This window comes from Centruroides sculpturatus, unplaced genomic scaffold, assembly GCF_000671375.1.
Source record: "Centruroides sculpturatus isolate CEXI.00-Female unplaced genomic scaffold, Cexi_2.0 scaffold109, whole genome shotgun sequence".
Classification (NCBI taxonomy): Eukaryota; Metazoa; Arthropoda; class Arachnida; order Scorpiones; family Buthidae; genus Centruroides; species Centruroides sculpturatus.
In genome coordinates this window covers 958636-972938 of record NW_019384440.1, presented here as the reverse complement: position 1 = coordinate 972938, position 14303 = coordinate 958636, and the positions used below count along the sequence as shown (strand labels likewise).

Below are 14303 nucleotides of genomic sequence, written 5' to 3'. Positions count from 1 at the left end.
TTGTTGAATTTCATTGAATAAATTATTGTTTGATTTTTACTAAATACTGTATAGAATTTATTACTAGAAGTTTAATTAAATATTTGATTTTGTTATTGACAAACTTTGTCATTATTTAATTCGGTGCACGCTTAAAGTCCAGGCCTGGCACACTAACGCGAATCCGCGTAAAGTACCCGTTAGGGAACGGCTATTTCCGGCACACAGTAGTGTCGATAATCGTTGGAAAGTCGGAAAAATAATATAGTACTTTACATCATAAGCTTAATTCCAACAATAAGACAGAAGTTTAATAACATTAATATGTATAACAAGTAAAACGGCAAGACCGTATTTGGGACAAGACTATGTCCCAGAGACAGAATCACTTTGATGCTCAAGGCAGGTCTCATTCTCATTCTCCTATCTTCTTTGATATCACTGCTTTTGGGCACGATCATTCAAACTTTGCCAACCACGATGCATTAATTTCGATGAAATTAACCTATCCAATTTCGAAATTTCTCTCCGTTGCGTGTCGGCCTGGGTTGAATTTTTGTCGCTGCGTAACAAAAATTCCCGTTTTTGAAAAAATAATCCTGGCTATTGTATCGTCCGAAATTATTATTTTTATTTTGTGCAAACAATATACAGTTTAATCCGATTATAATGTCATCAAATGTAATAACAATCCTAATATAACGTCAAATTTTTATTGGTCCTATGATTTTACTATACTAGATAATGTTAAAAAAAGCCTACTTGTAACAACATAAAACCGTTTTAACATCATATTTGAAGTACTCCCAAATTTACAAAATTAGATTACAAATTTTATTTAACATAGAAGAAACTACGTGTTCAGTCCTAAGGTCAGAGTTCACTTCTTAGAATGACTGTGGGTGGTACTCTCCCCTACCTGACTTCAGTGGGGTGAGTTGGCTGTTTTGCCCGTTTGTAGAAGAGGGTTGCCTTTTTGCATTTTATTTTGACTCGATTCTCGGTCCCCTGACTACCTACGAGTCTGGATTTTTTTATGCGCAAATGATTTGGGCACCTAATACTCTGTGCCAAATATCAACTCTCGACATGTACTCTTTCATATCTCTATGCTGGTAAGAACAGGTGGCAGTACGATTTTATAAACAAGACATAGTCTTGTCAACAACAAATGATGATTGACAACGTAACCAGATTAAACTTTTCTGACAGATAAAGAATATTGTTCACAATCTTATAACCTGACCTCTTCCTTTATTCCTATTTTAAGACAGTCTTTATTTGCCACCTACAGCCAAAATTCTTTGTCTGAAAGATTATTTGAACCGATTCTTTGTTTTAAAACATTTTGTACATAATTAATTCTTTCAGAATATTACATTTTGTTCATAATTAATTCTTTCAGAAAGTAGAACATTGCATTTTCGTAAGGTTGGTTATGGATGACAGCATCCATTATTCAGAGGTAAATATAACAGATGTCGTATTTGAAGGGTCTGGGGATTGTATCATGTCCGTTAAGTAGAGGTGTCCATATTTGGAAGTATCCATTAATGGAGGTTCCACTGTATATGAATTACATACTTATTAAGAATTTATTAAAACATTAGTAAAATTAAACAACAGCTACATACAGAATGTCAAACTGAAAACAGGCTTTTAATATAATTAAATAGTCTGTACTAAAATTTTACCTTCCGTTGTTAAAAAGAAATTAATTTTAATTGATTTACCTGTAAAGAATCTTGTTTTTCTGGAAAATATTCTGTTTCTGTTAATATCAGATCTAATTCTGTTAACCACATTAACAATTTTTCATGTAATGCTTGAAATTCCTCCCAAAGTTGTAGGGTGTATGACAGGCGACATATAATAATATTAATTCTTTTGTTGAGTTCCGACCAACATGAATTTACAGAGTTCACTCTATTAGATAATGTATTAGCTTTATCTAAACAACCTTCTTGCTCCAGTTCTTCATACTGTTTGTTGATATTTTCCAAAAGTTCAAAAATCGAGTGAACAGACTGATAGAGTAGCTGGAAACAAAACAGAATTTGTTAATTTCTAATTTGGCAAATACACTAAATTCAGTTATTATTAATATTACTTCATATTTTTTTAATTCTTCACAGATTTCGTCTCTCGTATAAATAGTAGCACAAGTTTTCGGCATTTCGATCTGCTTTTTGTAGTCGGAAAGTAATAATTCGATTTCGTCCAAATCAATCATGATCTTCTTCCACTGGTTCCACGTCTCTTCAATTCTACCAATTAAAAATACAAAATTAACAAACGAGTTTGGATGTTTAAATGATAACTCAAAACTAAAAAATGACAGGAAAAATACCGAGATTTATGCTCTGCAGGAACAGTGCCGAGTTCTTTCCATCTTCGTTTGTAAGACTCTATAGATCTTTGAATGGCATCTCTTTCTACTGGATTGACTATTGCATCATTATCGTGCATTAACATCTCGCACATACTCATTATTGTTCGAAGAACTCTGTACTGATTTTCTATTTCTTCTTCATACTCCTATAGAGAGAAAAAGTTATTATTAATAATAAATTCTTGATAACAAAAACCTTTCAACGATAAAATCATACTTTTCTTTAAAAGAAGATGAAGTATTAATATTTTTTGTGTAATAGCTAGTTAAAATCATTATTCAGAATCATAAACATAAGAAAGAATAAAAACAATCCTTTAATTACAATTAAAAGAACAATTAGAAAATATTTAATGAATGCTGTAATTATCAATTTTATTTATTTAAACATTATTACTACATATATGCGATTGAAGTAATTAAGGTTTAATATGATCAGTGTTGTATTACAGATAATACAAACTTACAAACACCAAGTATTGTATATATATGTAGTTGAAATATCTGATTTGTGTTAAACACACATTACCGAAGAGGGGTTATGAAATATTAAGATAAGCCGAAGTGCATCTAATAGTTTATAATAAAGCACATAAGCAGAGAAAATAAAGGTTAAATATTCTAAAGTTGTGGCTTACTGATTCACCGAAAGAGCCATTAACAACCTTACCAACAGGATTATGGGGGAAAAACCATTTCAATATTTGATCTTTTATGTAGCAGGATTAAGAAGTGAAATAGAAAAATTGTTTATAATTTGTTATTTCTTATTCTCTCAATGATTAAATTTTTAGCAATGTTTTTGTACAGCAGAAATTTTAAGGTCAATGTTGATGTGTTTAGTATTAGCAAAGAGCATATTTTTATGACTAACATATACAATTAGTAAATGTTTATGTAAATATACTATAAAAGTTAATACCTCCATTTTCTCTATTTGTTTTGTTATTTCAGAATATGTGAAATTTTCATAAATGACAGGTGCAAAGAGCTGATGTTCTTTTCCTTCTAGCCACTCGTTGAATTCAAACATTTTCTGTTGAAGTTGTTTTGATTCTTCCAATAAACTTATTAATTTATCCAATCTTTTTAAAATAAAAAAAAATAATTTAAGTGATAATTTGACAGGTGTGTGTATATATATAAGTTTATACAAAAATTCAAACCTGCGTGTTCTAAACATAATCAATTTCTTCCAAGCAATTTGTACTTCTTCTAAATCTTCTTGAACCAAGAACTCTTTTTCACCTCCTGCTGCTATCAATCTCTCTCCAAATTTAACAAGATCATCATATTCTTGAGTTTTTTGTTCTATTTCTAAATAATGAGTCTACAGAAAATAAATGTGTTAAAATAAATTTAGTATTTATTAACATAACACCTTTCTCCCTCTTCCAACAAGAAAATTTCTTCATTAAAATGTTTACAGCCTCTTTCAGGACCTGCTCCAGGTTTTAACCATTACAAATCAAACATCTGCTGAGATTTTAAATTGGAACTTTCTAACAATTTTTTTCTTTTGACGTCATCATGCTTTAAATAATATTGATAAGTATGTACTTCTGAAGTAAATATAAAAATATAATTATTTATACCTTATTTGATTGGCATTTTTTACATAAAGGTGGAAGAGTGAAAAAGATATTGTATAATTCAATATTTATTAATTTTGACTATACACTACATACACTTATTATGACTACATTAAAAAATAAAGGGTTTTATTATATATATATATATATATTACTAAAAATAGCTTTCTGTTTCTCCAAGTGAGTCCAAGGACTTACTGGTCCAACTACGTTAGTAGTTATTTATCTCTCTTATTCATAAATAGTATGAGGAACATGCAAAATAATTAATACAAGTGCACTAATTCAACGAAAGGCAACAGTTTCCTCTATATTTATTCAGTAATAGATGACTTGTTTCTCAGTAGTGTCTGGTAAAGGATATGCATTGACTATGTTGGTTGCCATTTTGAACAAATGGAACAACACATGATGAAATTCCAAGTTATACAATGCATTAAACTAACAAAAATTCATAGACAACTCAAGTATAGTTTGGTGATGAGACAACCAGCCATAGTAAACCATTTGAATGATGCAAATGATTTAATGAAGACCACGCTTCTATATGTGGTGGTTCAATGTCACTATCTAGGATCATCCCATAAATTGTCCCATTCAACAGTCAATGTGTAAAGCTTCTGATTCTTGATCATTGATGGATAACAATCTGTGGAGTTAGATCAGTGTTTCTCAACCTCTAACGAATCGTCGCCCCCTTTAACGTAGTATCACCCCCTTCACTACAAAATTCCGATGCCGAGGGACAAGGATAACACCAAATTCGTACTGCATTGAATAGACTAGTGACTAGTATAATGTTGTTTGTTTAATTATTGTATGATATAACGAATAAAATATCTAATTATTCTTAATATAATGTTTTACTATATTGCCCAGAAAATTGTTTTTTGCCCCCTGAACATGGAAAAATGCACACATGGGGGCGATATCGCCCCGTTGAGAAACACTGAGTTAGATTAATCTTTTTTTCCGGCACTGAAAACACAATCATTAGTTATCATCACACTTCCAAAGGTAAGCATGTGTTAGCTCCTAAGATGACTTTTACTTTGACCAGGATAGGCAAATGTAAGTGTGCATTTCTTTGAAAGAATGTTTTGACAAAGAAGTAAAAATTTATATACTCACATACAATGCTAAATATAGTATAAGGAAGAGAATGTACTGTCTTTTGGCATTAAATTTATTTACTTGATCAGTTAAATACATGCAAGTACTTTAAACATTTTGAAATGTCAAAAATATTTGCATGTATTTAACTGATCAAGTAAATAAATTTAATGCCAAAAGCAGTACATTTTCTTCTTTATATTTGACAAAGAAGGCTGGGATTTCCTGTGCAGGTTCCACCACTTGTGCTGGAACCTGCACAAAATAATATGTGCTGAAAACAAAACAAGCAAGCAGGCAGGCAGGGTTTCTTCCACCTAAAAAATTCCAAGAAACTGTGTTTTGTGACAGAAATAGAATTATCTATATCAATTTTTCCTATTTCATGGTGCCACCCTTAACAAGGTCTACTACTGCCAACTGCTGAAAGATATGCATAATGCTCTGTTAAAGAGAGATCCTGGATTGATTACCACAGATATACTTCTTTTGCATGCAAATGCATGACCCACACTTTCCATGTTGCGATGTCTCCCAGCCAAATTCCTGTAACTTGGAGGAATTTGGCTGAGAAATATTGTCACATGGTCCTTACAAGTTGGATCCCTCTCCCAGTGATTACTACCTGTTTGGCCCATTAAAGGTTTACTTGGAAGGCGAGTGTTTTAGCAGCAATGAGCAGATGCAACAAGCAGCCAAATCAGTACTCCACTGTAATGATAAATCTTTCTGTTCTAATGGAGTCTAGTCATTTATGAAGTGTTAGAAGTGCATATATGTAGCTGGAGATAGGAATGGAAATAAATTTATTTCTCAATACAGTTAGTGCTCTGTTATTCTGTGTACTAATAACTCGCAGTACTAACTTGGACATTATCTATTATGATTGGTTTACTAAATCCTAAAAGTATCAGTATCCTAACTCTCCTCAATAACCATTACATTTAAATAGGAAAAACAGGAACTGCACATCAATTAACATGCTAATAATGCTGTTAGAATTTTAGTACCCCATCACTATATTAATTTAATGCTATACTATTACTAGTTCACTATATTTTACAGTTTTAAATTATGTGAGTTATATTGTCATCAAGATTCTCACAGCTGATGATTCTAGAATTTAATCCTTTATGTAAAGTCTTTTGTGCCTGCATATATTTGTCTTTTAGATTTAAAATTTGATACAATGATTATTATAAATGAAAAATATGCACTGGTGTGCAAAACTTAGTAATGATTGGTTTTTGCTGTAACTCCACAAAAAAATCACCTGGGAATCATTCTACCACATGTAAAGTCTACCAGATGAGTTCTTCTAGCTGTATGAACTCGCTTAAATTTGCAGCAAATGTCTTTAATTAATAGCACCTTTTGTCCTTCTTTTTATTGTAGTTTTGCATTGTGCATGCTGACTGAATAAATTTTGCGTGCCCTCATGTCACCTGTGATGCTGTCTTCATGATATTTGCACCTTTCCATGAATCGAGTCACCTTTCTACTGATCACAACAAGCCCTTTTCTACAATTTCATGGCTTAAAAATTACATCGTTGCTTAAGTGTATTTTTCTTGGAAACTGTTTATAATAGTTTCTAATGATATTTCTAAATACTTTAGATATTAGGAAGTTTTTTTTATTCATATTGTTTATTTTACAAAATTTCAAATTAAAAGGTTTGCAAGTATTTAAAGTATTTTATATATAAACAATGCATGAATGTATTTCTAATGTATTCTACATGTATAAACAAATTAGAATTACTTACTTTTTCTAACTTCTGGCATGCATCATCAAGACAGTAATCACCTCGCTGACTTAGTACTTTTTCCAAGTTTAATATCCATTCAAGAAGATTGGCACAGTTTGTATGAAATTTTGGCCATTCCTGAAGACTTTTGTCAATGATGTTGATATGATTAATTAACTTATAATAAATAGTTTTCAGATTTTCTCTAAATGTTATAACATTATTCCTAATTTGAAGAATTTCTGAAGAAGAAAACTTTTCATTTAAAACGACTATAGTATTTTCTAGTTCTTCTATGCTGCTTTCCGAATCTTGCAGCTTTTTCTTATAAATCTAAAAATAAAAATCAAATTAATATTAATTAGAAAGTTTCATTGTTTTTTGTTATCATCTGTTCATTAAGTAATATGGCATTTTAATAAGTTAGAACATTTCAAAATTTATAATAAATATAAATACCATGATGTAGTATAAAATATATACCTTGAGCTGTTCAAGTTGATATAAAAGATCATCGTATAATGATGGAATTTTTTCTTCGAGTAAATTTTCAATTTGTTCAAGTAACTGTTTAATGTCAGTCATCTTGGCCTGAAATTTATTCCATTCCGTGTCCAAGTTATTCAGTTGTATTTTTTGTGCCGAGAACAAGTTCCAGAGTTCATCCATTCTTTCTCTGATATTAATTTTTTCTTTATGAATAATCTCCACCGATTCAGAATTTATGTGCGGAATAAGGATTAAATATGAAGAATGGAGTTCTTGGAAGCTGTTTTCCCAATGACTTTTTTGTTCAAGTATGCTCTATAAAATTAAAATAAAGACATGTAAAAAATATCTAAAATTTTAAAATATAAAAAAGAAAAGAAGAAAACCTTACATTGATATAAATAATTCCATTTTTTACTTCTTCTATGGTGAATAAACAATTCTTTTTGAATTTCAGACTTTGTAATTCGGTCTCATTTAACCGAGACTGTATTTCATATAATTTTCTTATATAATTTTGCCAAAGGGAGATGATGTAAAGGATCGTATTCTTTTTCTTTGTAAGAATGTCATTAATAAAAAACCATTGTTCTTGTAATTTGTACAGTTGTTCAAGGAACTTCTCTGCATTTTCTTCATTCATTCTAGAACTTAGTTCGAGACCTTCTTGCATGAAAGACAAAAGCACTCCTTGTTGAGCAGAGGTGATGATATCTAAGACCTATAAAAGGAAATAAAATTATTATTAGTACATAATCATTAGAATAGACATGTAGAATATACATTTACAATATTTTTCTAAGAGATCTCTATATAATAATTAACAGAAATTTAAAAACATATATAAAACATTCAAGTTATTTGACTTATCTTAAGGAATGCAAACAGTGTTTGAAAGTAAATTATGTTGATTTTTACATTAGAAAAAGTAAAGTTAAAAAAAACCGCTGTTATGATTACAGTTATGTGTTTAAGATGTTTGTGTAATCAATTATGATATTAACATTTTTGAGTTAACTGATCATAAAACCCAATTTAATTTTTATTTCCAGAAAGAAGGTAGTAAAATATAAAGTCACCAAGACTTATGATAAAAGTCTTGGTGACTTTATATTTTACTACCTTCAAAAATCCAGATGATCTTGGCTTTACTTTTTCTGCAATATTTAATAAATCTAATAGTTTGACATTATTTCAAGAACGGCCAAATTACATTTTTATGTAGGAAAAGTTTATTTTGGAACATTTTGTTTGATTCTGAAAGAAGTCAAATAACTTAAAAGCACTTTAATTATTAATGATGCACTCAGAACCAATTATGATGTGATAACGAAAACAATGAAAAAACAAACGTTTTTGAACCCCATCTGGGCTCTGCATCATGTTCTTAACTGTTCCTAGATGGTTATTCATTTATGGAATGACGTTTAAACAAGAGTTCGATTATAAGTTAAAAAAAATTTTACAAAAAAGCCATGTTGCACATGCACAACAGGTCGGCCTGCCTGGACACAAGGAGCTGCTAGAGCAAGTTGTGAATCAGCTCTTGCCAGGCCAATGAGAAAACCATCTCCTCTTTAAAATTTATGCATGTATCTGTGAGGCTGGATTTGAAAATGTGGATAGCCTCTAATCATTTGAGGTGTTCAGTGGGAGGCACGGTGAGGATGAGATTAGCCCGTGAAAAGTTGGCTACTATATCTGGATCTGTTACATAAGTAGCGAGGGCCATGGAGGTTCTCACATGACGAATATATGCCTGATGTTCTTGTATTCTGATGCCCATGGAATGTTTAGTAGAGCCTATATATATCAGGTCTCTATCACATTTATTATCCCTTATAGGGACACTATAATTCCATAGAGTCTGCTCGGGTTAGGAGGGTCCTTCACATTATGTAGGATTTTTTTTTGTTGTTTTCATTATCACACCATACAGTAATTGGTTCCGAGTGCATCATTATCATCAATTTGGTGTGGTGAGTGGTTATTTACTTCAATTATTTTTAATTTATATCTCTGTTAAAGCTAATTTTATGTATGCTTGAATTTATGGAGTTATGAATTACACATATATAAATAATTTCAATTTATTTTAAAATTTAAAAGAAAATAAAATGAAATTAACAGTACAGACAATGTGAAGTATAGTGTACTGTACCTTGATTTATAAGCATCTCTTGTTCCTAAACAATCTAAGAATAAATATGCATGTCCCTATTTATTTATTATGGCCAAAATTTGTATCTCATTCTAGCATAACTGAGTCACCCTATCTATGTTCCCTAAATAACATTGAAGTGTTGTAAAACACCTACTTACCTATCAATGAAGTTTCTAATTGAGAGGAAATGATATTGTTAATTACATTATTTTATTATTTGCTGAAGTAAAAGGAATAAATATGACATAAGCAAACATGGTATTTTATCAGACATTTCTTTGTTTAACAATAAGAAAGCAAGTAAAATAAAATGAAGTTTTAATTAATAAAATTGTAATCATTGATAGAAGGGTTTATAATGTAGAGATACAGCTGTGCAGTTTACTTTAATAAGCTTTTTTACAGTGAATCACATCATCTCTCTAACAAATACAGTGTACAAGAAACAAAAATAAATAAAGACTGGAACTTAGGATCCATCTGATCAGAGCATACAGAAATTTCGATCTCATCAATTCGCGAGTAGAATATTTTGTTCTCGTAATTATTGGTCGGTGCTCTTTGTTTTGAATATTTCATATTGTAAATTAGGAAGAAAGATAAAATGAAGCAGTCCATTGTATGGAATTCTCATATATCAAGTGCTCATAAAGTGGAGTCACACTATACATCAATCCGAGTATTACAGCAAATGGTATTAATGTAGTTGTTAAAGCCAGGAATAACACCTGTATCTGTTGAGTCACATTCTGGAAACAATCTATGAATGCTACTGTTATTAAAACTTTGCCAAATTCCTCTACACTTAAGTTAAATCTTGATTTAAATGTGTCAAAAAGTAAAATTAAATTTTCCTTCAAATTTTATTGTTTTTGTATGGTCCAAGAAAAATAGCTTAAAGTTATTTATGTTTTTAAAGGTACAACTTTGTGATTGTTTTTAATTTTATTACCGAAAGATATTACTTATCATAGACAAATTTAGGTAAGAATACTAATTAGATGTTCAGATGGTCAAGGCAGTGAAAGCATCATCCAGTAGTGTAACTAAGCTTATTTGGTTTTTAGGAAAGAAATTATTTTGGGCTCCTAATTTTTAATTAGTTAATTCAACATTTTTTGAGATTATATTTATAAATAACATAAATATGCATTTTATTTATGGCATTTAAAAACATGAAAAGTAATATTATGATGTACTACATTATTAAATACAATTTAATAAATAAAAAATTATAATAACAGTAATAATTTATGGAACAAGTTAAAATGTTACTTTCCATCTTTTACATTTTCTAAATTATTAATTATATCTTTTAAATCTATTTAATTGGCATATTTATGCTCAGTATTGCAAGATTGCAGCTACTTTGACCAACGGTATGTTTTTATAGTTGATTTTAGTTTCCATCAAAGCTTTTATATCATCTCCCATAACAAACTTTAACAGCTGTTAAAGTTTGTTAGATTGTATATGCTGGCTGATCTGGTTGATTAGAGTTGAGTTTTTTTAATATAAATTCAGGAAAAAAATCCCATTTTTTTCTACAATTTTTAAAAATTACATAAATTGTTTTAATATATTTTTTAATTTCTTAAATAAATAAATGATTATATATTCAAAAAAATAATTATAAAAACATGGTTAAATTAGAAAAAGTTCAAAGTTAAAAAACTTACTTACAACTTTGTCAAGTTTATTTTTTAAAATAAAACCAATAAGCAAAGTTATCTTGGATATAAAAATTATTTTATTATTAATTAATTAATTATTTTACAATTGTTTTTATTAAAAGTAAATTTTATTAATAATTCTTAATTTTCATTAAAATAAAATTATTATTGTTTTTTACTGATTATCATCAAAAGAAAATTTCAAACTTACTTGCATATTGCAATATTCTTTAAGTACATTTTCATAACTCGATGGTATTTCGTTACGTAGGTGAGATCTGAGTTCATGAAGAAACAATAGCAGCGAATGACACTTTCTAATAAAATCCTGTCTTTGCAGCCATTGATTTTGAATTAAGCTGTACTTTTTGACTATATTTATGCGAAATCTTTTCCATCTTAGTAAAACATTTAAAACATCCTGGCATGTTTCAGAGTGAGAGAGATTATTCTGTATTAATTTTTCGCTTAATGTAAAAATGGAGACTTCGTGTTGTGGAATCTGATTCATATGGAACTAAATTGAAGTAAAAAACATAAATATAACTTAAAATCTTATTATAGAATAAAATTTATTACATACTAGCTGCAAGGACCCGCTTCGCTGGGTTTTTATTTGTGGGCAAAAAGTAACGATAGTGAAAATTAAGATAATTACATTATAGCCAATCTTANTTAATATAAATATTAGAATGGAAAGAATTATTAATTTATAGTATTTACAGTTATAATTATTGATATTTGAATTACATAAACTTATTAATTTAGCTGCAAGTTTCAAATTGCAGTCCTATAAATTCCCATTGTTGTCCATCTCTCCTTTGTTGGTGTTGAGAACAGAGTTAGATAGATGAAAATTGAGATCCGATATGGAAAACTTGGGCTGGAGGGCCCAATTAATATAGTTAATTGGGGCCTCCAGCCTGAACTCCTATGAACTTCTGGTCTGAACTGGAAGCACGTGACTTTCATTTACAATTTTTACTTTACAATACGGAGCAATAAAGTTGGTATAGAATTGATCCTTATGATGAACTGAGATCTATAACATATCACTTGACTTGATAAGATGTACAATATTCGTGTGATTTCACATTTCAAAAATTTAAATAATTTATATTTTTAATTAAAATATGATTAAAAGTTGAGGCTTAGTTTTGCGACAATGCCACAATAATCATTTTTCTTTTTTTGTTAAAAATATGATCATTATAATAACATATATGACAATATGATTCAATTAGTATTGCCAAATAATCTGGTATATTATATAGTTGGACCTCTATGTAATGGACTGATGGGAAAGAGATATTCAATATTGCAAAAAGTCCATTAAATTGAATAGTTTAAAAGCATATAGCATATATTAATAACAACATTTTAATATATCCTGTGAATTTTAAGTTTCTTTTAATGTATACATATGAATAAGGTGCAGTAATTTAAACTCATTGATCCATTTTTTAGCATGCTCTATTCACAAATAAAAAACAGTTCTAAATATTTTGGTTCATTAAATTAAATGTCTACTATATTTACTATGATAAACAGAAATTCAGCATTACATCATATTTTTAATTTTAATAGTTACTTACAGATTAATTTATGCAATTAAAGAATTAAAAATACGATTATAATAGAGTAAATAATCAATTATTTCAATATCATTACACAAAAATAAACCTAAATGCAACTTACTTTAAGATCATTGATTATCTCTTCTATTTTGTCTTCATCATAAACATCCCACTCTCTAGATAACTTCTGATAAAATAAAAATTAAAGATTTAATTTTCAATTAAACTAGTACTAATTCCTATTAATAACACAATTCTGACCTCTTCTACAACTTCTAAAAATGATGAAACTTGAGATATTTGTGCTTGATATTCATTCATTTCTGTTGCAACATGTTTTGAATTATTCAAACAATATTGAAGAGTATCGCTACAGTCTTGTAATAGTTTCTTATTATTATTGAAATAATGTATCTTAAATGCAGAATGATCAAAAATTTCTATTTCGGATAAATCTTTTTCTACTTTTTCCAAATCCGATACTTCATTCTGTTTCGTATTAATTTCTTCTGCTATATTCTGAGTAAATTATTATTTAAAAACATTAATTTTTATACATTAACTTATACATAAAAAGTTATTTTAGAATAACATTTTACCTGATATGATTCAACTGAATTTGGATCATTTTTTAATTGTAGTACGTGCTTCTTTGTATCCATAATCCAGTTTTTAAGAATTTCTGACTGCAAAACCAAAGACGCTAGTCTCGGTTGAAGCTGAACATATTGTTGCAATAATGCATTGCATGAATTTGTCAGCAGATTCCAACTAAAATATATAAGAATAAAATCTTCAGAATATAATTATTAACTACATTTTCTTAAGACCTAAATTAAGATGTTCCAACAACAACACATTTGAAATGAAGGGAAGAATTTGAATTAAAGCCAAAGCAGTTATTTTAAAAGTGTTAAAAATAGATATGCTACTGCAGTACCACGTATAAAAATTAAAAATTTTTCTACTTAAAAAGAAATTCAGCCATTATTTTTACAAATACAAATATAAAAATTTATTAATTTTTCTAAAACAATATGTGAAAGTTTTATTTAAATTATTAGGATTTCTAAGGAACAATTAAATAAATATATATTAATAATAATTTTAGCACATTATACTTCAAAGCATTTCTATTTTAAAGAAAATTTCAAATAAATGGATATTCTATCCATTTGTTAATGTTTATTTACTTTTCTCCAGTGTGAATTGTATAAAAAGGATGATTGTAAGTAAACAATATGGGGGAAAATTATCTATCAATTGTATTTCACAATTCTATAATGATGCAATGTTACATTTGACCACATGAATCTTTTAAATTTTAACTTTACAAAGTTGTAAAGTTAACATTAAAGTTTAAAAGAAAATGAATACTTAATTTTTTTTTACATAGTTTATAATGAAAAAAAAAAGAATTCTTCCTAAATGTATTTTTAAAATTAGATCACTCCTCATTGTTTTGCTATTTTTATTTATATGACTTCCATTTTGTAATTAATTAATAATACATCATTGAAAACACAAAACTATCAACCATATGAAAATTAGTTTGGATAAATGCATCAGAAATT

General features: G+C 28.7%; 1 protein-coding gene across 1 annotated transcript in view; it reads right to left on the bottom strand.

Moving 5' to 3' along the window:
* The window catches only part of LOC111620134 (nesprin-1-like), a 30244-nt gene extending 16641 nt beyond the window's left edge, over window positions 1-13603 (bottom strand). Inside the window, exons 1-12 of the mRNA XM_023361999.1 lie at window positions 13329-13603; window positions 12991-13248; window positions 12851-12916; window positions 11364-11669; window positions 7707-8036; window positions 7310-7630; window positions 6845-7159; window positions 3538-3701; window positions 3294-3456; window positions 2330-2517; window positions 2090-2246; window positions 1713-2018 (exon numbers count right to left, since the gene is read on the bottom strand). Of these exons, the coding sequence (XP_023217767.1) occupies window positions 1713-2018; window positions 2090-2246; window positions 2330-2517; window positions 3294-3456; window positions 3538-3701; window positions 6845-7159; window positions 7310-7630; window positions 7707-8036; window positions 11364-11669; window positions 12851-12916; window positions 12991-13248; window positions 13329-13391 (2637 nt within the window). The 5' untranslated portion in view covers window positions 13392-13603. The remainder of the gene's footprint in view (window positions 1-1712; window positions 2019-2089; window positions 2247-2329; window positions 2518-3293; window positions 3457-3537; window positions 3702-6844; window positions 7160-7309; window positions 7631-7706; window positions 8037-11363; window positions 11670-12850; window positions 12917-12990; window positions 13249-13328) is intronic.
* Window positions 13604-14303: the final 700 nt, after the last annotated feature.